This window comes from Zootermopsis nevadensis, unplaced genomic scaffold (genome assembly GCF_977971745.1).
Source record: "Zootermopsis nevadensis isolate Lab colony 2312 unplaced genomic scaffold, Znev_1.0 Znev_ptg000016l, whole genome shotgun sequence".
Taxonomy (NCBI): domain Eukaryota; kingdom Metazoa; phylum Arthropoda; class Insecta; order Blattodea; family Termopsidae; genus Zootermopsis; species Zootermopsis nevadensis.
Window position 1 is genome coordinate 4624629 of NW_028259148.1, and position 26660 is coordinate 4651288.

The window sequence follows — 26660 nt, forward strand, 5'->3', positions numbered from 1 at the left end:
TGCCAACAGCAAGAAGCCAATAACAGGCAAACACTGATAATATATACAATAATAGTGAAATAAAAATTAAAAATATTACACAAACGGATTAACTAAACTTATACATGTACAGTATTAAATATAACTGCCAAGTACAGGCAAACCCAAAATAGAAACAATATTAACACAGAGCAAAAAATGAAGAAATATAAATAAAAACAAATAATCCACCTAGGGAACACTAATATAATTGTAAAACTTTAAAAAATATAAAAAGACAGATAACGAAGCTAGATCATTTCCCTTGTTGAGAACGTTCGCTCAAGGGAGACAATGTTTATGCTAAATACGTCCAAAGATTTACATACGTCATTTGCAGCGATGACGCACCTCGCTGAAGGACTATGTCGTAGTGCACTGCTCACACTAAAAGTATAAAATTCTCTTTTGCAAAAATTATAATTGAAAAATAGAAAACAGGAGGCTATCTACTTAAACGCCGTGAAGTCATTAATTTACGCAATGCACTGATTCTGCGCTAACTGTGGTTTGTTTGTATAACCGCGTGATACAATTTCTTGCAATACTGAAGGAACTAACATGCTCTGAAATTGTTATTTCATTGTAGGATTTGAGGTTTTCACTGCGGTGAGTCTGAAGATCGTTGCTTTATTCTGGTACTTCATTGTTTAAGGGAAGGTGTTGTTGACAAGTTTTCTGGAGCAGAGTGGCACAGATACGTGCCAGGTTTGCCACATCATTGTCTTTGTATTTCTTTCCCAGTATCTGCTGAACCTTTCAGTTTTTCTCTGTTCGTGTAACGACAGACCTCAACACTATCAGCATCGCTTTGAGAAGTGAAAATTGCATAGCTGCTAGAGATGAAGGAAAACCTCAAATCCTCTATTTCCATTTTAATTTCCACTTCTGCTTTATCATCAATTTTGCGTGTTGGAAACAGATTTCCTAGCGTCAGATCATTTCTCTACAACACGTGATAAAAGTATGCATAAAGCTTCTTATGCATTGGTCTTCGTGTTTGGTTTGGACCCGCGATATATTGGCGACTCTAGCTCTAGTAGTTAATACCATTAAGTAGAATCGCCGTGCTTGTGCGGCAACTTCTCCGACACCTCAGTGTAGCTTATAGTTTAATCACAATTCTGCAGGCGAACATAAAAGTGATATGTGTGATATTCCCACTTTGCATAAAGGCTGTGTGCGCTGTAATGAAATTTCTGATGTACGTAGTAGAAGGTTAGTGACGGCTGATAGAATCTAAACCTCACGGTTTGAGGTTTTCTAAAGGGAAGTTTCATGGCCACTATCTTTTCCTTTTTTTCCCCCGACAGAAAAATGCCTCAGTCTGCCGCTTTAACTGCTTCCATACTCCACAATTATATGAACCCCCGTTTTTCATTTTAGACCTCATACTGTTCCTTTGAGAAAAACAAATGACGAAAACTTGACGTTTTTCGTCGTTTTCATACGTTGGGGCTTTTTTTAGAGGCGACTGGCGTGGCCATTTCCCTTGGACATCATAGGATTGAATTGATTATTTGGAAAATAGAACAGTCTACTTTTCAGACATTTGTGTGTCTAGTATTTTCGTGTTGTTCACCTGTCAAATTTTCGTTTTATATCAAATGAAAACATTGAATGGGAGAGCAAATGTAAATAACAGAGCCTCGCGTACGTCATTTAGTTCGAGACGGTAACGTGTGGAGATATTTCGTTTTTCAAATTAACGATACAAACAGTATATCGCGTATAGTTTGCGTGTTGTCACTACTCTTTAATTTTAAGATGAATTCATTCATCTCCCATTTATCCTTAATAAGCTGTAACGAGTTGTATTTAAAATTAAAATAATCATGTTAATTATTGAGGAATTAGAAAATTACGTAAGCTCGAGATTAATATTGTTTTTAAAGAACCTTATTAAAACAGACAATGTAAATAATTGCCCCTCTCAATTTATTCGTGAATGAAATTCGATTTGTTAACGTCGTTACGAAATATATGAACTTTACCACATTTTAAAGGATTTATGAGCTACTTTTATGTAATGATTTTGTCTTGTAATCCGGTGACGAGGCATGAACTTACACTTTGTTTTCTCAACGTTTACTTTTATACCACCTTTCTTGCCATCATCTGCTGAAGCTTCTTATATTTATCTTTTCATCCTGTAAATTAACTTATCAGCATAAACCATAAACTGATGTGCCCCATTCAAGTAATCACTTGGTGTCCAGTAACGAAGTAGTGATGGAGACTTATCTGTCTTTTGCACTGCGAAACAGTCTGTGATCACCTACCATCGTGATAAGGCACGGAGAAACGGAGAAAACTGGCCGCTGGGACTTTGTGTGCGTACAAGACCAACCGTCACATGTAAGCTTCAGAGTTGTGCAGTTTTCTGAATGATCTGTTGCAAAGTTTGTATCCCTCTGTTAAGTATGATGGTAGCAAACGAATTGAGGGCACTAGGCATTAGTAATCGCATTGCCGTCTGATATTCAGTTTGTATACTGTTGGAAGACTTTTTGATATTTTACCCTGACCCTTTGTCAATAGTAACTCAATTGCGAAAGGTTTTATCTCGTTTCGCGTGCTGTGGTGTGACACCAGTGCATGATGGGGAACTCAATTAGGATAACGCTGTCCTTCTGTACGTAACATAATTTCAAGTTGGCTAATCGTTTCATGCTATTTTAGCGTATCGCACAATGTAGAGTGCTAAATTATCAACCGAGACAGCTCAGACCACTACTAATATCCTTCCCAGACAGTCCGCGCGCTGAATATTCCGTGTTAGCCTGTGGGAAGAACGCTGGCAAAACACGTGACACGATGTGACATGGAACTTCGTTGTAAATCTGGCGTAAATATTTGATGACCCAGTTAAAGAAACCTCGTGCGACGTACGTACGCTGTAGATCATGTTACCTTAATCCTGATGTCTTTCGCCTTGGATATTGTGAGTCTGCAATTATTTATCCATCGAGTATACGTTGTTGTAGTTGGAAAACGTGGTATTTTATATGGATTTGATATCTTAATGAAAATACTGCTTACTTTTCGAAGCTGTTACATATATCGAAATTGTGATTTGAGGTTTTCACAGCGGTGAGTATGAAGATTTCTGTCTTCTGGGTTGTTGCGCTGTGTAGTCTGGTCGATGTTAACCAACGTTTCAAAGGTCATACTGCCTCCGTCATCAGGGCGATGAGTATGAAGATTTCTGTCTTCTGGGTTGTTGCGCTGTGTAGTCTGGTCGATGTTTACCAAAGTTTTGGAGGTCATACTGCCTCCGTCATCAGGGCGATGAAGATTTCTGTCTTCTGGGTTGTTGCGTTGTGTAGTCTGGTCGATGTTTACCAACGTTTCGGAGGTCATACTGCCTCCGTCATCAGGGCGATGAGTATGAAGATTTCTGTCTTCTGGGTTGTTGCGCTGTGTAGTCTGGTCGATGTTAACCAACGTTTCAGAGGTCATACTGCCTCCATCATCAGGGCGATGAGTATGAAGATTTCTGTCTTCTGGGTTGTTGCGCTGTGTAGTCTGGTCAATGTTTACTAACGTTTCGGAGGTCATACTGCCTCCATCATCAGAGTATGAAGATATCTGTCTTCTGGGTTGTTGCGCCGTGTAGTCTGGTAGAAGTTTACCGACGTTTCAGAGGTCATACTGCCTCCGTCATCAGAGTATGAAGATTTCTGTCTTCTGGGTTGTTGCGCTGTGTAGTCTGGTCAATGTTTACTAACGTTTCGGAGGTCATACTGCCTCCGTCATCAGAGTATGAAGATATCTGTCTTCTGGGTTGTTGCGCCGTGTAGTCTGGTAGAAGTTTACCGACGTTTCAGAGGTCATACTGCCTCCGTCATCAGAGTATGAAGATTTCTGTCTTCTGGGTTGTTGCGCCGTGTAGTCTGGTAGAAGTTTACCGACGTTTCAGAGGTCATACTGCCTCCGTCATCAGAGTATGAAGATTTCTGTCTTCTGGGTTGTTGCGCTGTGTAGTCTAGTCGATGTTTACCAACATTTCAGAGGTCATACTGCCTTCGTCATCAGGGCGATTCAGTATGACCTCTGAAACGTTGGTTAACATCCACCAGACTACACAGCGCAACAACCCAGAAGACAGAAATCTTCATACTCATCGCCCTGATGACGGAGGCAGTATGACCTCTGAAACGTTGGTAAACATCGACCAGACTACACAGCGCAACAACCCAGAAGACAGAAATATTCATATCCGGAAAGGTTACGATGCCGTATTAAGTGGCGCGAGACGTTGGAAGACAAGTAGGTGTCATAAGTTTTCTAGACCGTGTTTTAAATATAACAGTCACTAGTGCATTACTGTAACATATCATCATTATCACCATTCCTAGTTTCTGCGTCTTCCAGAAGATTGCGTCATTTTGTCCTAATAGCGTTGTACGGCCGATAGACGGTTTAAACGTCTTAATATAAATGAGGTTTGGAACGTTGGAAACAGCCCCTAAGAGGAACCCAACCTCTGTCCCATTATTTTAAGTAGGCTTGGAGCTTTTTTAAGAGGTTTGGGGGTGAAAACATAGGAATTGTAATGAAACAGACGTCAGTCGACAGCTGGCGTTCGGGGGAGGGGCGAATTGCTAATTGAGTTTCCAAATGAACGTGATGTGGAAGGGATGAAAAGAGGAAAGAGGGGTGGCTTGGGGTGAAGACTGGTTCTCGCAGCTTGAGGAATATGCACAGAAATTAGTGAGGTTTTCCTTCGGATGTCATGGGAGTTCATGGGAGCCACAATTCTTTAGATGTGGATAAGAGAAAGAAACTTTTTTGGGAAATGAACCGATGTGGGAATTATAAGTGAATTATAGAGTAGGTATGCTCTTTAAGTGACTCTGCAGAAGAAAGATCCTTTCATAGACCGAGAAAGTGATTCCTTTGGAAGTTAATATCGTATGAATTCAATATTTAACATTCTAATTGGATTGACTTAAATGAAACAAAATAATCTTGCCACATATTACCAAACCTTGCAAGTGAATGTCGTTGTCTTCAGTCTTATTTTTATGCAATAAACTGGAAGGAAATTATTATGGAAGGAAACAGTAGAAACGTTCTGCATTCGTTCTATTTCTTTGTGGGATTGGAATTTCTGTCTGATGAAAGTGTTCTGTACTTATTTTCCAGGACATTACTTGACTCAGAATCTTCTCAGTGTTGTATCGTCTTCAAATTTAATTCACTCAATCCGCGAGTTAAAAGGAAGTAGGTTACTGCAGATACTATGTATATATAATATAATCAATAATGTAATAAATACAATATGAATAATTCACTTCAAAATAAAATAAATGCATTGTGGAGAAAAATATTGTTTAAGAGGGTAAGCGAGAGTATCAACCGAGATTCAGTAATTACTTTTAATGTGGTTTCTTGGCAGCGAACTTTGTGGTTTTGAAAACTGTGTGTGTGCATCATGGCAATGCCCTCAGTAATGTGGTGGATGTTATTCTGGGCTTCGTCCAAAGTGCATTCTTTGTGTTAGCCAAACGGATTTCGAAACGATGAAGCTGGGAGACTAGATTTTGTTTAAGCGGGAGATAGAACAAAAGCTTTCGTTGGAACTTTGACGAAGCAAAGAATGGGAATGACTTAATTCGTGTGTGGAGGAACTCAGTGGTACCCCCTCCCTCGCATTTCGTAGTTAGATTCATTTCCTATACCTAAAATTAAAATAGGGAATGAAAATGGGCATATGTCATATTGGGAGTGCCAAGTAAAACTTTGCTATTAATTTTAGTTCACTTCTAATATTAGGCCTGTATTTTTAGCAAGTTAGTGAACATTAGAATTTACCCAGACTTATTCTCGGTTTTCTGGTAGAATGAACTTCGAATAAGCTTCAAATCCAGTAGTGCCTTCATTATCAAGGCGATGTAAATAACTCTGAAACGTCGGTAAACTGCCACGTAGGTTTAATTCTTAATGCTTACGACATTCATTATGAAAAAAATTCTGTGATTGAAATTTAAAAAAATGGCCGAACTGCTTAAAGTGTCACCGTTGTTTCAACTCTGATCTGACCTCGCAGAGTGAACGTTTTGAGCCTCTGTGAACTTTGAGGCATCTTTGAGTTCCGGTGTCCAAAAACAGAAAGGGACACCGCGTGGTTTAATCTTGAAGCTCCTGTCTGTCTGCTGTCAGACGCTGCCATCCACATCCTTCTGTATGTGGCAGTAACAGCGATCTTATCCGCCTATCGCAATAGAGCTCGTCTGTGTCAGAAAGGGGACCGAGCCTCAAAGAAGCTACACCATCGTCAGTTTTCTATAGTGTCTATTATCACCGGTATCTTTTATCATAAAGGGGAGGTTGCCTGCTTTTGTTTCATACAAACCGAAACGAAGATCCATGTGATGATGTGTTTTGTCCAAACCTTGCTTAGGCTCGAAGATGCCTGCCTTGTGGGATGCTGTGCCGTATAGTCTGGTATACTGCGTTCCAGCGTTTTTGGCCGCTGAACTTAGTGAATTGGAACCTCGGAGCGAGTCACTTACGACAAGTTTGCTGGAAGGGATGGCAGCAGGCCGCGTACAGTACACTCCAAATAAAATATCACAGGAAACTCGAATTCACCACACTACACATCACTAGAAAATTAACACTGCAGAGAGTATTAGATTTTAAAAGCGTGACTACGCGTGACGTACTGTAACGGCGTAACAAGATGTGGCCATAAGTGCCGAAACCTAACGAATATTTTCAAAACGTTACCTAATGCAACAAACTAACCTAACCTAACTAAACCTAACCTACACTAAACTAACTTAACACAATCTAACATAAGCCAGCCTAACGTAACCTGTCCTAACTTCATCTAACGTATTGCAAATGAGCATAAAATAACTCAGCCCTACGTAACATTGGGTAAGCGTGCCGAAACGTCACATAGTGACTACGCGTGTCCAAACGTGCCCAGCGTTCACGTCGTGACAGGGATCAACAAATGTATCGGAATGTGACGATTTAGAAATCGTGACCAGCGTGATTCGGCGTGGCCTGCTATGAAGGCGTGACGAGAGGTCACCATAAGTGTTCAGATACGACGAAGATTTGAAAAGTGTGTCTATGCGTGACAAAGCGTGATCAAGGGTGACTAGGCGTGATGTACTGTAACGGAGTGACGAGATTTGACCAGAAATGTAGAAACGTGTCTAATATTTACAAAGCGACCGACGAATACTCCTTCCTTCCTTCCTTCATTGAGTGGTCCGCATACTGGGCACTTCCTACAAGGTCGGCGGCCATAATCGGTGGATCCAGTTCTAGATATTGAAGGACATATTAGAGGTTGTTACTGTCTCCGTCATCAGAGCGATCACCCTGATGAAGGACACAGTAAACGCCGCTAAATCATCAGTAAACTTTACCAGACTATACGGCGCAACATCCTATGATGCAGCCATCTTTGTATTCGTTCAAGAGTTCTTGGACAAAAATTCTCCTGTATGGCAGTGTACAACATTTATTGTAACCAGTAAAGAGTAGCATCACTTCATTCTTGTTCAAACACTCATACAGTAAGCTCGACAGAACCTGGGGATTCTGTGTTCTGAAGACAAATTAGACAATGCTAGTCTTCAGGGAGATGCAGAACCAAGAGTCTTGTTTCACTGAGCACCGTCTGACACGTCCGGAGTCAGAGTGAGACAGGAGGGAATTGTATGGAGAAAGTTCAGAGATGCCCGACTATAAATTTTCGTGTTTTGAGTTGCGAGATGCTGTTACTAGCCCAACGAAACCAACAGATACAAATTAATATTTATGTCAAGAATTTGCCAGCTACAGACATTTGCAGACTTTAGAGTTCTGTGCGATATTACACACACATAAATTCTTCTTGAATTGTAATTGTACGCCGCCTTCCAGAGTGAATTTTTATAGTTCACGTATTACGTTTTAGTTTAGGAGTTCGATGGAGTGACAGGAGGACGGAGAAAAACGCGTTATGGGGGTCTCCATAGTTCGTAATTTTCGCCAAACTCAGGTTGTTCGTGGTACTGAAAGACGTATTTTGTGGTGAAGGTCTTTCTTGACCTAGGCGCTAGATGTAGGGGCTTTATGCCCACGGAAATTACCCCTGACGCCCATTGGAAAGGAGGCTGGTCTTTTCCAGAACCGGTCTTGAATAAGAAATTAATAGAAATTATTTTGAAATATGGTATAACGTTGTCACTTTAATTTCTGTTTTTACGTAATAATTTTTCTATTCCTTTTAGACTTGATAAAAGGACAGTTCAGACAATAATGAAACTAAATGTAAGGTTTAAAATAATATAACTTTAAACAGAGCTGATGGTTGTTGTATTTTGGTTAGACCGGCGTTCTTTCCCGAAGCACGTCTGTTGGAGTGGCAGATTAATACGCGTTCAGTGTATTTAATTTTAAAATCCGGTTATTTGATGAGATTCCCTGATAACACGAACAAATATAAATAACACTGATATTTTTTCAGTCGTGTATTTATTTTGCCTTGCATTAATTTTAAATCGGTCCGTATTCGGCCGTGATATTTAAATGCACCTTTTAGCAACGAAAAAGTCTACCCAGTTAGCGTATGTTCATCTAGAAAGACGTATACTGGGATATTTAAATTTCTGTACTGACAGGTAAAATACTGTAATGGAATCCTATGGACTCTTTAATTCACACTAATTTCTTAATACTTAAGTAACCAATGGATATAATCTTGACATAGTAGAGTGTAGAATAAAATTGTTGGACTGGTTCTCCCTTCTGTCAGCACCCTCTTGTTACTATCCCGTCCCCATTTTAATTAGTAATTAAGAAGAACTGCATATAATTCCAGCGATAATTTTCTCTCGGGATGGGGAAAGGAAGTCTTAACATATAGATCAGCCTTTCTGGAGTCTGCATTCGGTTTTTTCTTCTGGGTAATTGCAAATAGGCTCCAGTATCTTTTAACATGCAACATTTTATAATGTCGTGTCTAAAAATACGATAACGTTTCATGCTAACTACCTTTATTTAATGATACAATATTTTTATTTTCCGTCTATACACAAACTTAAAATAATGTTGTTTAAAATTATCTAAAATTATAACATTCTCAGTAGACACTGCATCTTGTTACATTTTTTGTATCGACGACATGTTTCAATGTGTATCACATCATCATCAGGTCTATCAATTTTAATATATTTTAAAAACTGTAGTACATTTTGCGTTGCGTTTATTGATTATTTTAATTTATTTAATTTTAAGTTTTTTTGTCTCTTCCTTTTGGTTTGGAGGTTGTACTTGGATGTTTATACCGGGTTGTAATTGATGTGTTGTGTGTCCGATATTAAGAGACGGTAAACTGCAACTCTCTTAATATCGGACACACAACACATCAATTACAACCCGATATAAACATCCAAGTACAACCTCCAAACCAAAAGGAAGAGACAAAAAAACTTAAAATTAAATAAATTAAAATAATCAATAAACGCAACGCAAAATGTACTACAGTTTTTAAAATATATTAAAATTGATAGACCTGATGATGATGTGATACACATTGAAACATGTCGTCGATACAAAAAATGTAACAAGATGCAGTGTCTACTGAGAATGTTATAATTTTAGATAATTTTAAACAACATTATTTTAAGTTTGTGTATAGACGGAAAATAAAAATATTGTATCAATAAAACACAAATATGACGCAATTAAGATATAAACCTTTATTTAAGTTTAGTTTGTTGGAAAAATTTCGTTAATAAAAGCTGTTTGTTACAAATTTTTCATTAATGCACGTGGAACGTCAATGTATGTGAATTTCTTTAAAATCGTATTCAAGTGACAGATGGGAATTGCTAGACCTACAGTGGCGTCACCTTCATACCGAGTTTTATAATGTTAGTTACAGTGGTTCAGGTGTTCAGGAACGTTAAACGTGAAATAAAGAGAGCGACAGACACGGAAGTACGTAAAAGCTCATTTTACGTTCAGAAAACAGAAAACGTTAGTATTGCGGAAACTGAATATATTGTATACACAGAGACATGGAAAACGGGGGCTCGTTAGCTGGTGCGTGGAATAATTTTTGTTTTATTCAAATAGATGGAACTAACTGAGAAGAGAAGCGCTCTTTTCGACATCAGTAACCGCGTTTTCAAGATGGTCAAAATATAATCACATTCTATGCTTTTCGCGGTGGGTGAATATATGTAAAAAAGTTTGTGGTGTAGAGTTATATTATTTTAATTTTCATTCTTGTAAGTGACGTCACGGTATAAACAATAACAACACAGTGTTCAGACGAGGGGGAGGGGGGATTCTATGATGCAGTTTCCTTGATTTTCCCCGTAAGCAGTCACTTCAACATGCGCACGAACAAAGAGTTAATCTCGACACAAATTTTCCATGAATGTGCAGAGGCAAAGAGAGAAATATTATAAAAATACAACGTTGTTTGCTTGGTATAATTAGTCGCTGTATTGTCCAATTGTGTTGGGTCTTTTATTTATATAATTTGTGTGTGTGTGGGCCCCCCCCCCAAAGGATGGAGGGCAACGGGTTACAATTTGGGGGGGGGGGGGTAGAGGGATTGGTTGCATTACACAACGAGAAATACGCTTGTGTATAATTACCTAGAATTAAATGTCCTCGCTTGTGTGTACAAAACTTTTATATTTTGAGCCCCGTGAAATGCTGGTTCCGTACGCGTTAAATGAAACTGGCGTAATATCCTTTTTACTGCTGTATTGATTGATTTGCTGTCGTAATTGTTCAAGTACATCAGCTTTGTGTGTAAGAGTGTGTTTAAGAACAAGGTGTTTGGGAGAATATTTGGACCTAAGCTGGAGACGACTGTAATTGGGGAGTCAGTAATTTGTAATCTTCGCCGAATATTATTGGGACGATCAAACCTTTTTTTTTTCGTTTCAAAGCTCGAAAAGAAGAGAGAGCTGGGAATACAGGCGTCTATGGGATGATAATATTAAAACGGATATTAGATCTGGGTTTGGTGGAGGTGGATTTGATTCATTTGTCTGAGCATAGGGATCGGTGAAAGGCCGTTCCTAACACGCGATTTAGAACGATAAACCTTTTCTACTTTCACACTAACACAGGAAAGCGGAATAAATCTGGAACGCGCACGTTTGTGCTGCTCGTGGGATTCGAACCGGTCGATTGTAATTATCGGAACTCTGTTGTGGGAGAGAGTGGATGTGGGCCGATTAATTAAGAAGACTTGTCAGGTACAGATGAAAGATTTCATCGGATTATTCAGTCATTATTCGGGGCATGCACACAACGCAGACTTCGTTAGTTTAGAATTGTCATCTACATATTTCTAGATACCTGCTTGCATGTTTCATAATTTTGCCTTGAGGTTTGTTTCTTTGTTTCTTTGTTTAAACTGCGTAATTGATATTAACTGTAGTTGTTTTAGTTGGAATGAATGATAACTGTTGGTGAGTAAGATATAGACGATGAAGAAGGAAGGATTTGGATCTATTTCAGTACCTAGTTTCCTGTCGTGAAATGGGCCGGATGTAAGCCAACATCTTTACCGCTCGAGATGTTTTCTAAATGACGTTAGTTAGCACAGTGTTTATTGGTCTGAATCAGCAGCGAGTGACAGGAAACTTGAGAAATAACTTTCTTACTTCTATTGCCTTCATTGTTTGTTGTTTCTTATTGCTTTTTGTCTGTCTTCACTTTCTAAGTCACTAACTGCAGTGTCGACTTAGGACTTTTAAACAAGTCGAAATCGATAGCCTTCGTTGGGCTGCTCTGCTTAATTGATTGTTAAATGTTGAAATTTATTTAATTTCTTTCTTAAAGTAACGAAATTCTAATTTTCAGCGAAGACAGTTTGGCCTTTGACTAAGTGTTCGCCTTCTTTTTCGTGGTACTCCAAGGATTCTGTGTAGTGATCCAGCTATGAACATTTGTATTAAGCACGTGTTAATTCCCTGACCTCTGAGGTTTCATTGAGATCATAGCATGTAGTGGCGTCCTTCGATGAGTTTAGCCCAGTTTGCGTACTCTCAACCTTCTCGTGAGTAAACTCCTTGGCGCGTGAGCGACTGTCAGGGGTGGCTTATTATGGTCGCGGTACACCCTTGTTAACGCCTTGCTGAGAACATTTGTCTCATGTTTCAATTCTGGATAGCAGTTTATGTCGAAGTTCGGTTAGTGGTTCTCGAGAATTGTGACGTCATCCTCACACTAATTTGTTCGCTGGTTACAGTTCATAAATAATTGGCTGCTAATTTAGCGGTGACAGTGAATCTCGTTGAAGCCCGAGACCTGATGCTAGTCTGTTTTTCATCACAGAATTGTATGGAAGGGGAGAGGGTGAAAGTAAGACTTTTTTCATACATTTGTTTGCTGTTTTTTTATTATTAGTGTTCTGTCTGACGACAGGTCCATATGAACGGGATCCTTCCATCCTTTTCTCGGACTGGGACCTGTTCATATACGTTCTTGGCAGATGATCCAGAAGTGGTTTGCCATTGCCTTCTTCTGTGTGTGAATGGAGTAATTGTTGGGATGCCACGGAGGAAAACTCCGTGTTTCCTAGACCACGGCCTTGCCCAACACAAGTTATAAATCTGAGCACCACCGGGAATTGAACCCGGGACCCCAGGATTACAAGGCTAGTGTTCTGACCACTAGACCACCGTGGCGGTATTGTTTGCTGTAATCTAATTTATTTGGGCTGTGAGTGATTTCACTCTCATTTGAAAGGGCAAGTCCCTTTGTATCCTGGTACTGAACCTCCATCGCCCCAATATCGAGGCTATAAATGTCGTATTGCGTAATGAGGCTGAATGTTGAATGCCTTCGAATTTCATATCATGCAGTTTCGCACAACCCGTTAAAGTCTTTTATGCTGGTGTTCCTTCAAACGCTTGGTATGAAAATACAGCGCAACTACAATTTGTGGCGTGTATTAATCGACTAAGAGCCAGTTGTGTACAGCCTTTGTAAAAACATTGTAATGAAGTACAGTCACTTTTATAAATGGTGGTATGTGATAAGGCACAGGATGAATGAAACAGAGACAGCGATGGCCACGGTATTTTCTGGGTAAAAGCCAAGAAGGTCGCCAGTTTGAACCCAGGCTATGACGAGATGAAGACTGATGTTTTCGGTCGAGAGTGTATAACAGTTGTGTGGGACTGCATAAAAAATCTAAGGCGTTGAACATTCACTTGGGGTTCCTGTCGTTTTCGTCCCTTTTAGCTGTGACTGAACGCACTCGGCAGTGGGAACTAATTGACGAACTGCCAGCAGAGTGCATTGCAGTGTCACTTCGTAGCAAAGTGCAGATACATTGTGTGTAGGCGTTGTTACATTGGACTGTAATATCGGCGATTTGCAACCACTGAGCAGAGTTATTCGACAGTGATTCGTGGCTGGAATTAGTTTTTTCTTTTCTCTTTTTGTACCATTACTCATGGCACTTTTGGTGTCCTGTACGGAAATTGGTCGGTTATTAAGGGTTTATGAGAATCTGTAGCAAATTTACCGCTGTATATTATATTACACCTCTGGCTTTTATTAAAAACCTCAACGCAGTATTAAGTTTAAGGAACTGGACATACGGTGTAAGCAAACAGGAGTCTTCTAGGATGTTGTGCGATGTAGTCTGGTAGATGTTTACCAACGTTTCGGAGGTCGTACTGCCTCCGTCATCAGGGCGATGAGTATGAAGATTTCTGTCTTCTGGGTTGTTGCGCTGTGTAGTCTGGTCGATGTTAACCAACGTTTCAGAGGTCATACTGCCTCCATCATCAGGGCGATGAGTATGAAGATTTCTGTCTTCTGGGTTGTTGCGCTGTGTAGTCTGGTCGATGTTAACCAACGTTTCAGAGGTCATACTGCCTCCGTCATGAGGGCGATTAAGATTTCTGTCTTCTGGGTTGTTGCGCTGTGTAGTCTGGTCGATGTTTACCAACGTTTCAGAGGTCATACTGCCTCCGTCATCAGGGCGATTCATCGCAACAACCCAGAAGACAGAAATCTTCATACTCACCGCTGTGAAAACCTCAAATCATACATAGTAATGAACATATTTCTTGATTATTCAAGCGACTATCAGCTTGTCAAGAAGGGCCCGTGCTTATATCGACTATGAATTCTGTAGCAGCCTGGTGGTGCAGAACAGAGCCGACTGTAAAGAATGTTCTGCTTGATTTCAGGCGCGCGGTGGGTCAGGGCTCGACCCCAGCAGCGGCAGGTACTGGGACATCGGGCGTCACCGGCTCACAACACGAGCCCTCACCTCCTTCCAGCGCTCCTCAGGCCTGCCCGACGCCTGACTCCTACACCAGCCATCAAGGTACTTGACGTGTTGCTCGTTGGTGCATGCGGGGTTGAAGTTGCTCTGGACGCGGACTTTGTATGGCCTGAAGCAAGGAGATGATTCTCAGCTAGTTTAACAGTGCTGTTTCAACTGTGTAGGTTTTACGGAGTCAATGTTAAATGCCTTTGAAATTTTGTATGTTAAGCAGTTCCCCAAAGCCTGTTGGTAACAAGCATTTTCCGAATTTATTATGTAGTTATTTTATTCTTTAATATAATTGTGTTTTGCCGCTGTAGTTTTAGAACATTTGGACTTTACTTTCGAAGGATTGATACGATATTTTTGTACGTTCTGATTTGAACATGCAGGACTATGAATTTACTTCCAGATAAGCCTTCTTATTGGCATTTAATAAAACACCCTTTTTGTACGTATTTACTTTTTCGACCAATAAATTTTCTTAATCAGGACACACCACAACTCTAGTCCATTCATGGATCCCTCAGATTCACTGGGGATCATCTGGTCACATCTTCCAGATGGTGGCCTACGGGTTGTGGCACCTTCTAAACGTTAATAACCACCTACAAGTCCACACAACTACAGAATACCATGATCTATATTTTCACACACATGATAACCTAAAATCTCGTAAATTCACATCTTGAGTCATTTAACAACGTATCCCGCATGTGAAATGTTCTCTTTCGGCACTGTATTGTGCGATTATGAGTGTTTTAAGCCACGTTAATACGTCATAGTCTGTTTGATGAGCTGCATAAACATTAGAATCTGTTAACGTTATTTAAAAAGCAGTAAGTTACGCGTTAGTACGTACTCAGCCGATCATGGCTCCTGTACGGCTGCAACGCGCAGTGTTTTAGATAAGGCTAGTATTTCGCCGTATAAACGGAGCAGAACTTCAGTCTTCGGTGTATTATAATTCTTTTATGTCGGCAATTGACTGACCGTCTACCCACAAAACAGGATTATATTTAATCGTATAAATGGAGACATGAAACACGGTCTGCTCTGAAGTTACAGTTCCTTCATTTTAATGTGGTAATTCTGAAGGGAATATTGAATGATTTATTAGTGCTTGAAAGTTAAGCATGCTCGTGAATGCTCTCACTATTTCGTATTTATTGAACCTCATACTATTGTTAGTTTATATCTGTGTAACGTTGTGCATTACCTAATTTATTATTCTCTTTATCGCCATAATATCTCCGCATTAAATTGAATTACCAGATCACATTCAGATCTTTGAATCCCTTCTTTGTCCACAGGGAGCGATACGACTTTACCGAACGATATTTATTGAAATGTGTTTTTTAATTGAGCATTCGCCCACGTCCTGTATACAGTGGGATTATTTCTGGTGAGGCACTTCTCGTCGTGTGTTAGCGATAAATGTATAACTGGCTTATCAGACATATATTTTAATCAAATGTAATAAACTTATGAATTTAATACGTAAAATGTGAGACAGCTCTTCATTAGTTGAGCGATCTGGAACTAAAACAAGACTCTACTCCTTGGAATTATTAGTCTGAGATTATAAATATGTTGTTAAACCTATGCCTTATTGGAATATTTAATTTATGTTTAGTAAAATATTCGCTTGTGACTTCCAGCTGAAACTGGAAATTCTGTTTTGTTTAGCAGGTTCTGGCGTGTCTTTGGAGCGGTCCTTATCAGCACCTGCGTCGTCCTCGCATAATGTGGGAGCTATACAACAGCAGCAGCAGGAGGGACATCCCCCGTTTGGCAGGTCGCTGTCCAGAACGGAGGTCGTCAAGAAGTGAGTACTTCTATGCTACGTCGTCAGCCCTCTGTTCAATGTGCTTTGAGACTGAAGTAACGCTTCGCTTTGTATGATTCTCACTATAAACAGTCAGTGTTTCAGGCCGAAAGAATCTCAAATTCGCTTCAGTAACTCCTTGCGTGTCGCCTTATCGGATGAAAAGGGGTAAACTGTTCTGGTATTTGCAGCTACATCAAACGGGAGACAGCGGTGTTCTTCGGCGTTGAGGAGTCGAACGAAGATGAACAGCAAGCCAGGTGGTTGGATCGCCGGAAGAGGCTCGCTGTCAGAAAGTACGGTTCCCTGAAGGAAGAGTGTCTGACGCCCGCGACAACATTAAGGTCGCCCAGAACCGCTGCCCGACAGTTGCAACTTACAAGTGCCTATGCATCTCAGGTGAGTGTTTCGGCGTCAGCTTGTCTTTGCGTGCTGCTTCGTTGTTATTTGCCCCTCGCGAACAGAAACCACGCTCCCCGCTTCGTGACCGCGAAGGCTAGTTGATTTCTTCGTGATTCGTATTCGGGAGACCCGGATTCAAATCTCTAGGCGGGGACCGGCTATCATGACGGAGGTATTTAATTTTTTTTATTTGGTTCAGTCCCTTCAAGCAAATTAAAGTAGGCTTCGGCCGTTTTTTCCATATACTTTCCAATTCATTATTAATCCTTTTATTCGATGATGTATACTCTGAATAGCTGAATAAACCATAAATAAGTACTTTATTATTTTTATTTTATTTAGTGTTCTGTCTGACGACAGGTCCATATGAACAGGATCCTTCCATCCTTTTCTCGGACTGGGGCCTGTTCATATACGTTCTTGGCAGATGATCCAGAAGTGGTTTGCCATTGCCTTCTTCTGTGTGTGAATGCCACGGAGAAACCGGGGAAGCCCCCGGAGGAAAACTCCGTGTTGCCTAGACCACGGCCTTGCCCAACACAAGTTATAAATTCGGGCACCACCGGGAATCGAACCCGAGACCCCAGGATTACAAGGCCAGCATTCTAACCGCTAGACCACCGTGCGGTATAAATAAGTATACTTAATAAATAAAAATAAATAAAACTATGGAGTGATTGAAGCTACTTGGTTCTTTTCTAACAGACGCAAATGTGTAAGAACTCCTCACTTTTTTAACTCGAGGATTTATTTTCCGTAACGTTGTGTTTTGTTTGGAATAATGGACGATGGAAAAATCCAGAAACCCTGCAATATTAATTACGTACTCTGCACCATATATTATCAAGGTGATCGAAGGAAGATGATGAAGCCAGTTTGTTTTTCATAGTTCATGTTGAGATTATTCTCTACTTCTTTGCTTGGAAATAACTCATTTGCATTAGCTTCATGTTTCTTTCTTGTTTTTGTTTTTTTCCTCATTTTTCTTCAACCTCCCAAGTACTCTTATTCACTGTCATGTCTTGTAGGGAGGTGGCTGTTTGAAACCGTTTCCTATCTTTCCTTATCGTGGTTCATGGTTTTTGAAAGTTGAGAGTCGCAATTAAGGACGGGCTGTCCACTTTAAACTGACAGCTGTCCTGTTATCCAGCACGACATTCGAAGTTTTGATAGCCCTGACCCAGCTGTGACATGTAAGACGCCCGTCTCGGCGCGTCGATAATTCCACGGCGTACAAAGTACTTGGTGATGCACACACCAAAGTCCCGAGTCCGTATCCGACCTCAGCCGATGTAGTAAGACTTAAACAGACACAGAAATATATGTTTCCAACAGCGTCAATCCTCGGCCACACCTAAATAAATTTTCTGAAAATATCGTTACTATTTTTTTTTACAAACGTGAACGTCTAGGCGCTCTGTTTGTCAGTGTATTTTTATCTCTGGTATATGACTCTAGTTGCTGGTACAGAGTCGTAAAAAATAACCCAGTAAAAATATGTTGCAAAAGGCAATTAGAAACCTGCCATAACTTTTCTATATTCCAAGAAGTCTCATGCGTTTCGTACTGAACTGATTCTATAAGGTAGTATATTTGCGTCATATTGTGAATTAGGTTAATATTTTAATATTTTCCGTCAAATCACAATTTTAATAAGATAATAAAATATATAAAATATTTAAAATATCATATCACGTTCCGCATCGAATGATCGATTTACAAATTGGAACGTTCTCTTACGACATGTTTCGGTTATATTTAACCGTCCTCAGGTATAAATTAGATTAAACCTCGACCCGACACAGTAATACTTCTAGATGTCTTCCGCTAGACACATCATGTCTCTATCAACTCATCACCGACTAATATTGAACATCAGATGAACCACGCCATATAAAAACAATACCTTCGTTCTAATATATAAGAGTAATCTGATAAGAACATTTTCAATAAACTTCATAACATTGTAAATGATTGTAATTCGAGTTTTAAATTTTACCAATCTAATTTATACCTGAGGACGGTTAAATATAACTGAAACATGTCGTAAGAGAACGTTCCAATTTGTAAATCGATCATTCGATGCGGAACGTGAAATGATATTTTAAATATTTTATATATTCTATTATCTTATTAAAATTGTGATTTGACGGAAAACATTAAAATATGAACTGATTCTGCCATTGTCATGTAGTCTGATTATTTTTTTACTGTCAGCGACGAGATCAGTCTTTTTCTACCCAATTCTGCACCATAACATCTTTTCCAAGGACCTTAGTGGCCAAAGCTATTATTTCCACAGTTTTTTTTCTTATTTTCTCCTTCTTTTATCCGTGTTATTGTGTTCCGAGCCCCGGTGTCCTTTATTTGTTTTCTCCTTGGTTGACCACCGACCAAGTGCATCGCAGGGCCCAGAGCTCGCTTCTCTACACAAACACGCGGACCCCACGTCGTCCGGCTTATGTTCAACCGCCATGACATCATTCTTAGCTTTCATCTTCTTCTGCTTCTCCTTTTTTTAATTTATTGCCTGGATCTCTTCGGTTTTGTTGTGCGTTTTCGTGAAGATTTTTTGTTGTTGTAATATTTCATGTTGATGTGTCGTTCGTTGTTCGAAGGCTAAATTCTGCGATGATTGTATCCACTTGATGCAGCACGAGAAATTGGGGCCGGGGAGGGGGGCTAGGTAGATCTTGATCTTAAATAAATAAGGTGTGAGAATGTGTGCTGGATTTAATTGGTCCAGATATGGCCCATATGGGACTCTAGTGAACACAGTTAAGAACGTTCGAGAAATTTCTAAACTTCCTGCGCAGATATGAACTTCTGAATGAGAAATTTCCCTCACACTATTACAAATAAATGAAGAAATAAATTAAAGAAATTAAGAACAATATAAGATGTTTTTTTTTCCGGGTTGTTGTGCGATGATTACCCCGATGATGGAGGCAGCAAGCTCCTCTGAGACGTCAGTAAACTTCAACCAGACTGCACGGCGCTGTATTCCAGAAGATTGCCATTTACAGACTCACGGCCACGAGAACCTGATCATAAGAGATTGAGCCAACTGAAATCTTTTATCAAACGAAGGGATTACAAAAATAAGAAATAGGAACCCGAACATTGATATCGTACAGAACTTAAAATAATCTGTGTCAACGGATTTGCAGTACTTCAAGTGAAATTGATTTAGTAACACATGCATGCGACTTATAATGTAAATATAGCTGTCATGTGACGTCGCGTGATATTTGAAAAGTTTCCGATCGTTTAACATTGCGTTCCTGAAACCACCGATCGGCCTTTCCCTTGTAGAAGGAAACGAAAACCACGCACATCCTATGGAAGTTATTAACTCGGTCGAAAGCTTGAACATGGACTTACGGTTAACAGTTAATATCACGGGGATACATGACAACATTTTGTACAGTGTCTCTTTGTTTCTTTGTCGATTTCTGTAGCGCGAAAATTTGTCCAAAACTGTTTCATTGCTTCGTAACAGTTTAATGCATAAAACGATTAGTTTTTACCGGACGATACTAGAAAATTAGTCATCAGGAACGTATATTTGTAACATTGTAATAATAAATAAGCAATTTTATTATTTCTGTTTTTGTTGTTTAGGTGCGTCATGTTTGTGTTGAAATTCAGTATATATTTATTTATTATTTCAATCTATATACAAACTTAATTTTTAGAATGTTGTTGTTAAAATTAAAATTAAAATTTAGCGCTTTTCGTCGTTATTACGATGTTACATTTCAGCGCTTATTATTTTACGACATGTTTCGATGCTATTGCATCATCCTCAGGTTTTTATTGTTATTTTCATCTTTAAAACATCGTAATAACGATGAAAAGCGCTAAATTTTAATTTTAATTTTAACAACAACATTCTAAAAATTAAGTTTGTGTATAGACTGAAATAATAAATAAATATATACGTTATTGTTTCTGTTTATTAAAATACCTGCCAAAGAATGCGTGCATTCGCGTGTAATTTGTAGGGGATTTTAAAGTGGATTAACACGCTGTTCTCTGACTCAGCCGTGTCCTGGGAAACGCCTTCCAGCAATTGTTGTTATAGAGGCGGACGTAAGAATCTCTGATCCACGCTTGTCTCTTTTGTGTTTAGACCCGGGATTACTTCGCAGCCGGGCGGCCCGACGTGCTACCTGGGGGTCGAGAGTCCCTTGATTCCCCTGCGGAACACCAGGCTACAACCCCGCAACGCTGGGCTGAACCTCCTGTCCGGCGGAAAGAGTCTGTCGCGAGAATGACCTTCGGAGGCCTGGCCTTGGTCGTTGCGGTGAGTAATAAGACGTCTTACCTGCCTCTTGTCCCGAGAAACACCGGGGGTGAATGTGTTGGAGGCGTCGCATACTTGATTTAATGATGATTTAAAGATAATTTTACGTGATGCTGTTAAGTTTTATGTTTTGTGTTGTGTTCTTAAGTTTTAATGAATTCTTCTCGGGCTAGCAGCCGTGTGAGGTAGTTTATTGAAGGAAAAAAAACAACTTTTCGGGAGCCCGAGAAAAATTAATTAAAACTTACTCGCTGTGAAAGCTTCAGATCATACTTTTGTCAAAATGCGACTAACTGAATTCTGTGCAAAGTTTTTGCGAGTTACAACTTCCTATTTTGTGGACCCCTGTTTTGAAACTGAAACAGTATGCGCGATGAGTCCCCAGGCGAACAGGGGAACTCACTAAACTACTTAACGACGTACACGCCGCCCTTCGGCCTGCCTGCAGGCTAATTCTAATATAGCCTTACGTTACGCAGAGACCTCGCGTGTATGAACTATCGTAAGTCCCGTGTATGTTATAAGTAAAATAATTTTTTCGTGTGCTATTCGTTTCTGACTCCGATTATCTTAGTGTCCTTTCTGTTGCTAGAAAAAATTGTTTTATAGTGCGAAAGTGACGTTTTCACTGCGGATTCGTTGCTTGGCAACAGTTTAATTCATAAAGCGATCAGTCCGTCGACTTGGCGGTAAAATGATGTGTCTAAAAGGGAATAGGTTTTTATGTTCGTAAGATAAACTTTGTACGTCTCTCATCTTCGTAAAAGTAAAGTTCTGTATTAATAACGGATACAAGGTTAGCTCTGCGGTACGTGAATTTTTACTGAAGATAGAGAAGAGGTGATGTTAGTGTTTTTCAGATTCACTGCCTGATATGTTAATGTTAACACAATTTTATGTAACTGTAAGATATAATTTTGTGAAATCTGTTATTATATTCAACATCGGAATGTTTATCCACGAAGTGATAAAATGCTGACTGACCTTTGTGTCCGTGTGTGAGGTCATTATTAGATTTAAATTCTGTTGAATATGTAAATATAAACAGTAGAGTGTATATAACTGATGATGTGACTCTGTGTTGAGGTTTCAGCGAGGATTACACTAATCCACTTTGATTCTTTATTTTAACGTGCTAATTTAAAAGCTACAAAAGCCAATTACGGTGAGCACAAGAAGATAAAATACACACAGAGAACGGAAAATGACAAAGAATAACAAGTGAAAACGAAACTAAATTAAATAAACATAATAAATACTTATTTAATTTATGCATATGTTTGACAAAAGATAACCAAACAAGGTCATTTACAGCCAAGCACTAAAAATATGCAAAATAATATAATACGCAAATGTCAGGAGATCAATAAATATCATGCAATAGAAACAAGCAAACAAACAAACAGAAAGAAACTCAATAAAATATAGAATTTGAAGCCCGCATAATTTGGATGAAGAATAAAAATGTAAGCACAGGCGATGTTCTGAAATATCTGTAAGATGTAAATATCGACCAGACTACACGACGCAACAACCCAGAAGACAGAAATCTTCATACTCATCGCCCTGATGATGGAGGCAGTATGACCTCCGAAACGTTGGTAAACATCGACCAGACTACACAGCGCAACAACCCAGAAGACAGAAATCTTCATACTCATCGCCCTGATGATGGAGGCAGTATGACCTCCGAAACGTTGGTAAACATCGACCAGACTACACAGCGCAACAACCCAGAAGACGGAAATCTTCATACTCATCGCCCTGATGATGGAGGCAGTATGACCTCTGAAACGTCGGTTAACATCGACCAGACTACACAGCGCAACAACCCAGAAGACAGAAATCTTCATACTCATCGCCCTGATGACGGAGGCAGTATGACCTCTGAAACGTTGGTTAACATCGACCAGACTACACGACGCAACAACCCAGAAGACAGAAATCTTCATCGCCCTGATGACGGAGGCAGTATGACCTCTGAAACGTTGGTTAACATCGACCAGACTACACAGCGCAACAACCCAGAAGACGGAAATCTTCATACTCATCGCCCTGATGATGGAGGCAGTATGACCTCCGAAACGTTGGTAAACATCGACCAGACTACACAGCGCAACAACCCAGAAGACAGAAATCTTCATACTCATCGCCCTGATGATGGAGGCAGTATGACCTCTGAAACGTCGGTTAACATCGACCAGACTACACAGCGCAACAACCCAGAAGACAGAAATCTTCATACTCATCGCCCTGATGACGGAGGCAGTATGACCTCTGAAACGTTGGTTAACATCGACCAGACTACACGACGCAACAACCCAGAAGACAGAAATCTTCATCGCCCTGATGACGGAGGCAGTATGACCTCTGAAACGTTGGTTAACATCGACCAGACTACACAGCGCAACAACCCAGAAGACAGAAATCTTCTGAAATATCTGTTAGCAAAATATAATCCTTGTTAAAAATGTCGATATACTTGCATTAGTAGCTGAAGGGCTTAGCTGTTGTCTCTCATTATCATATTTGGAAGAACAAGTAATTTTGCTTTTAAGTATATAAAAGCAAAGAGCATTGTTAAGATGCCGCCGCCTGGAATAAACTGTTTAGAGATTCAATCTAGCTGGAGTATCTTCGTCAGCAGAAATTCTGCTGTGGCTTAAGGCATCAAATTCTCGTTGAACTCTTTCAGAGTCTGGACGAATCCGTCATGAAACAGAGTTGTAGCCAAAGATAAACATTGCGGTTGGGTCGTGGAAAAAGGAAAGATAATAAAATTAATCAAACCCAACTTTTTTTAAGTCTTGAAGTTATTATGGTGATGAAAATACAGAATATCCTAAAAATATGTATAAACATTATAATACGAAATATTAACCCTGTGTGTATACATTTTTCAAGAAAATCTGTAGAGCTTACAATTCAACAGATTTCAAGTGGGAACGTAAAACAGTAGTAATTATTCAATTCTTCTTTCTTTCTTTCTTTCTTTCTCTTTTTTTTTAAGTTAGTTAGTTAGATAGTTAGTTAGTGTGTTGTATCAACAGCCAGAAGGCAGTAATATTGTGATCAGTAGAGAGAACTGAGGCAAGGCGATGTGACCTCTATAACCTTGAGTCAGTTAATCTTGAGCGAAATAAGATCTACATCCCCGTCACAGACGCGCGGGGCTGGCGTAGTAATTATCCACTGATCTCGGCCCCAAGTGGAACGCCTGCAACATCATATGCTGTTTACCCTGCAACACTCAGGTGCTGGAGAAGTTGCCGCATCATTACGGCGTATTGTAATTTTCATTATGCAGCTAGCCCCCGCTCTTATGAGTAGTTACGTTTCTGGAGAGAGTTCGTGAAGTGGAATTTTGTAAAGTCAGTCGCTATTTTCCACAAGCGCGTGCTTGTGGCGGTGATCAGGTGAAGTGGTTGAGTGGAGGGGGCATATCCGTGTGTTCGGCAACGACAGAGGTCGGAAACTTGTAAAGGAAAAGAATTGTCTACTGTATTTTCATAAAAATAACTTTTTAAAGAGGTACCCATATTTATAATTGATGCCAGAAAATAAATTATATGGAGGAGATGTAACAAATTATGTTTCAGTTTTTAAGTATAGGTTGCACAATAAATGTGTAAGTTTCCAAATATTATTTCTGTTCAACAGCCAAAATATATCGGAGTTGAAACTAACCAATTTTTACTAATTTTGAGCTGCTAAACACGAAAATGACATTCATTTTGCATGATTGGTTCGCATTTCGAAGATATTTATACCAAGTTTTTTCGCTCAATTTTCGTAATTTTCAGAATTTTAATGGACTACTTACTTCAGAAACAGCCTGTACAAGGGTGGAGAAGGTTTTATTGCTTCCTGCAGGTCTAGTCAACATCCCTAAGGGATGTTTAATAAATTGGTGTGACGTTCTCGAACGTTTTGGTTTATATTTCAACGATATCCCTTTTGATTTGTAGAATGCAAAAATATTCTGCGAAGCGTGTTTCCAGAGAAAAATGTAATTAAACACTTTATGAAATTCATTGTTCAAGAACTGAGAATAAATAGTGCAGAAAACATTGAAATTCTAGTCCCTAAGAGGTTCGCGAGTCAGACGAGGAAATATTTATGTCGTTTCAGTTTTAATCGACGATTTTTACTAAATGAAAACAGTGCGATATAACCCGGAGGTTAAATTTAATTGCTGGAAATGTAACAGAGTGCAGGATTCGTTCCGTACTTTGCAGTAGACATTATTGTGTTGTGTTGCCTGAACGGATCTTTGCGTTGGCCAGCGGCGTCTGAGGATTTTGTTAGCATTATTTCCATTTATTGATTAATCGTCGTCATATCAACTTAAAGGGTCAGTCCCAGTGACCTGCATCGTCTCCATTGAAATTTCCTATAGTCGTTTTATTGAGTTTTCAGCGGCCCCTTTCCCTCGTGGGCCATAATTCAGAACATTCCTTTGGATGTTGCTGCAATATATTTCTCCTGTCTTTAGTTTTATTTATTATATTATTTATCTATAATTTCTGCCGGTCACAGTTTCTCGGTTTTGAGCGTGGGCCTTCGTCGCTCGGACACTGAGACAGTGGGTTCGAATCCCATTCGAGGCGTGGATGTTTACCGACGCCTTTCTGTGTTGCGCTGTCCTGTATAGAATAGGCCTCGCGACAATCTAATCGCCGTCTTAAGACTCAGTAATTGTGCGGGTTGCTTACGTAATGAATTGTTCTCAGAATAAACAGAGATTATTTTTATAAACATTATTAATCACTTGGTCCTTGTAATGAAGCTATAGAAACTGAATTTTTAAATACGAGGTGCGATCGGAAAGTTTCAAGACTGTGTCAATAGAGGGCGAACTGGATGCATCACACCGACCCTCCTGCGATTTCGGAATGGCGTGTGCATCAAATTTTGCCAAAGACTCGCCAAAACGGCTACGGAAACCTATGAAATGCTAAAGCAAGCATTTGGGGAGTCCGCAATGGGTCGTGCACAAACTTTTGTGTGGCATTCACGTTTTAAAAATGGCCGAACCTCTGTCGATGATGACGAGCGATCTGGACGACCATCTTCGAGCACAACGCCCGAAAATGTTATGAAGATTCGGCAGGCCATTCACGAAGATCGACGTCGTACCATCAACGACTTGTGCGACATTGTTGGGATAGGCTATGGGACCTGTCAGCTGATTCTAAAGGAAGAACTCCACTTGCGACGCATCCTGTCTGAGGACCAGAAGCAGAATCGACTTCTCGTTTGTCATGAGCTCAAATATCTTGCAAGAACCGACCCCAACTTCCTTTCTAAGCTCCGTGTGACTTCTTCCTCTTCCGAAAGATGAAAATTCAGCTAAAGGGAAGGAGATTTGAGACGATAGAAGAGATTCAGGCAGAATCGCAGATGGTGCTTGACAGGCTGACAAAGAAAGATTTCCAGGGATGCTTCCAGGCTTGGCAGCGGCGCTGGGATCGTTGTGTTCACTCCCAGGGGAACTACTTCGAGGGTGATGGGTGAATTTAATACCTGAGATAAGTGTACGGGTTTTTATAGGCGCAGTCTAGAAACTTTCCGATCGCACCTCGTATTATGTAGATACGTTTTTGGTTCTGAAACACTAAGAAACGGGTTATGAAATGATATTAGCTGAAGTGTGTAAGCTTTAAAACGTATTACTAGTCTTGAAATGGAGACAGACAGTCACGTAACTCGAACGAGGATGAAGAGACAAGCGGAAATGGCGGTAGTAAATTTTATAAATTGTTTTATTTCTATTCGCCTTTTACTTACATCTTTGACTCTTGTAGCTGAAATTGAAATTATTTTAGACGAAA

General features: G+C 39.8%; 1 protein-coding gene across 14 annotated transcripts in view; it reads left to right on the forward strand.

Annotated features, from left to right (window-relative positions):
* Positions 1 to 26660, forward strand: part of LOC110840107 (rhomboid-5) — a 262804-nt gene that overhangs the window by 207660 nt on the left and 28484 nt on the right. For 13 of the 14 annotated variants that reach the window (XR_015535359.1, XR_015535360.1, XR_015535362.1 and 10 more), the window contains 4 exons: positions 14208 to 14347; positions 15977 to 16115; positions 16307 to 16514; positions 20653 to 20826. Coding sequence is in view for 8 of the 14 variants with exons in the window: in XM_087349830.1 (XP_087205956.1) it covers positions 14208 to 14347; positions 15977 to 16115; positions 16307 to 16514; positions 20653 to 20826 (661 nt within the window). In the remaining 6 variants the exon portion in view is untranslated. The remainder of the gene's footprint in view (positions 1 to 14207; positions 14348 to 15976; positions 16116 to 16306; positions 16515 to 20652; positions 20827 to 26660) is intronic. The other variant, XM_087349824.1, reaches the window with a different exon arrangement.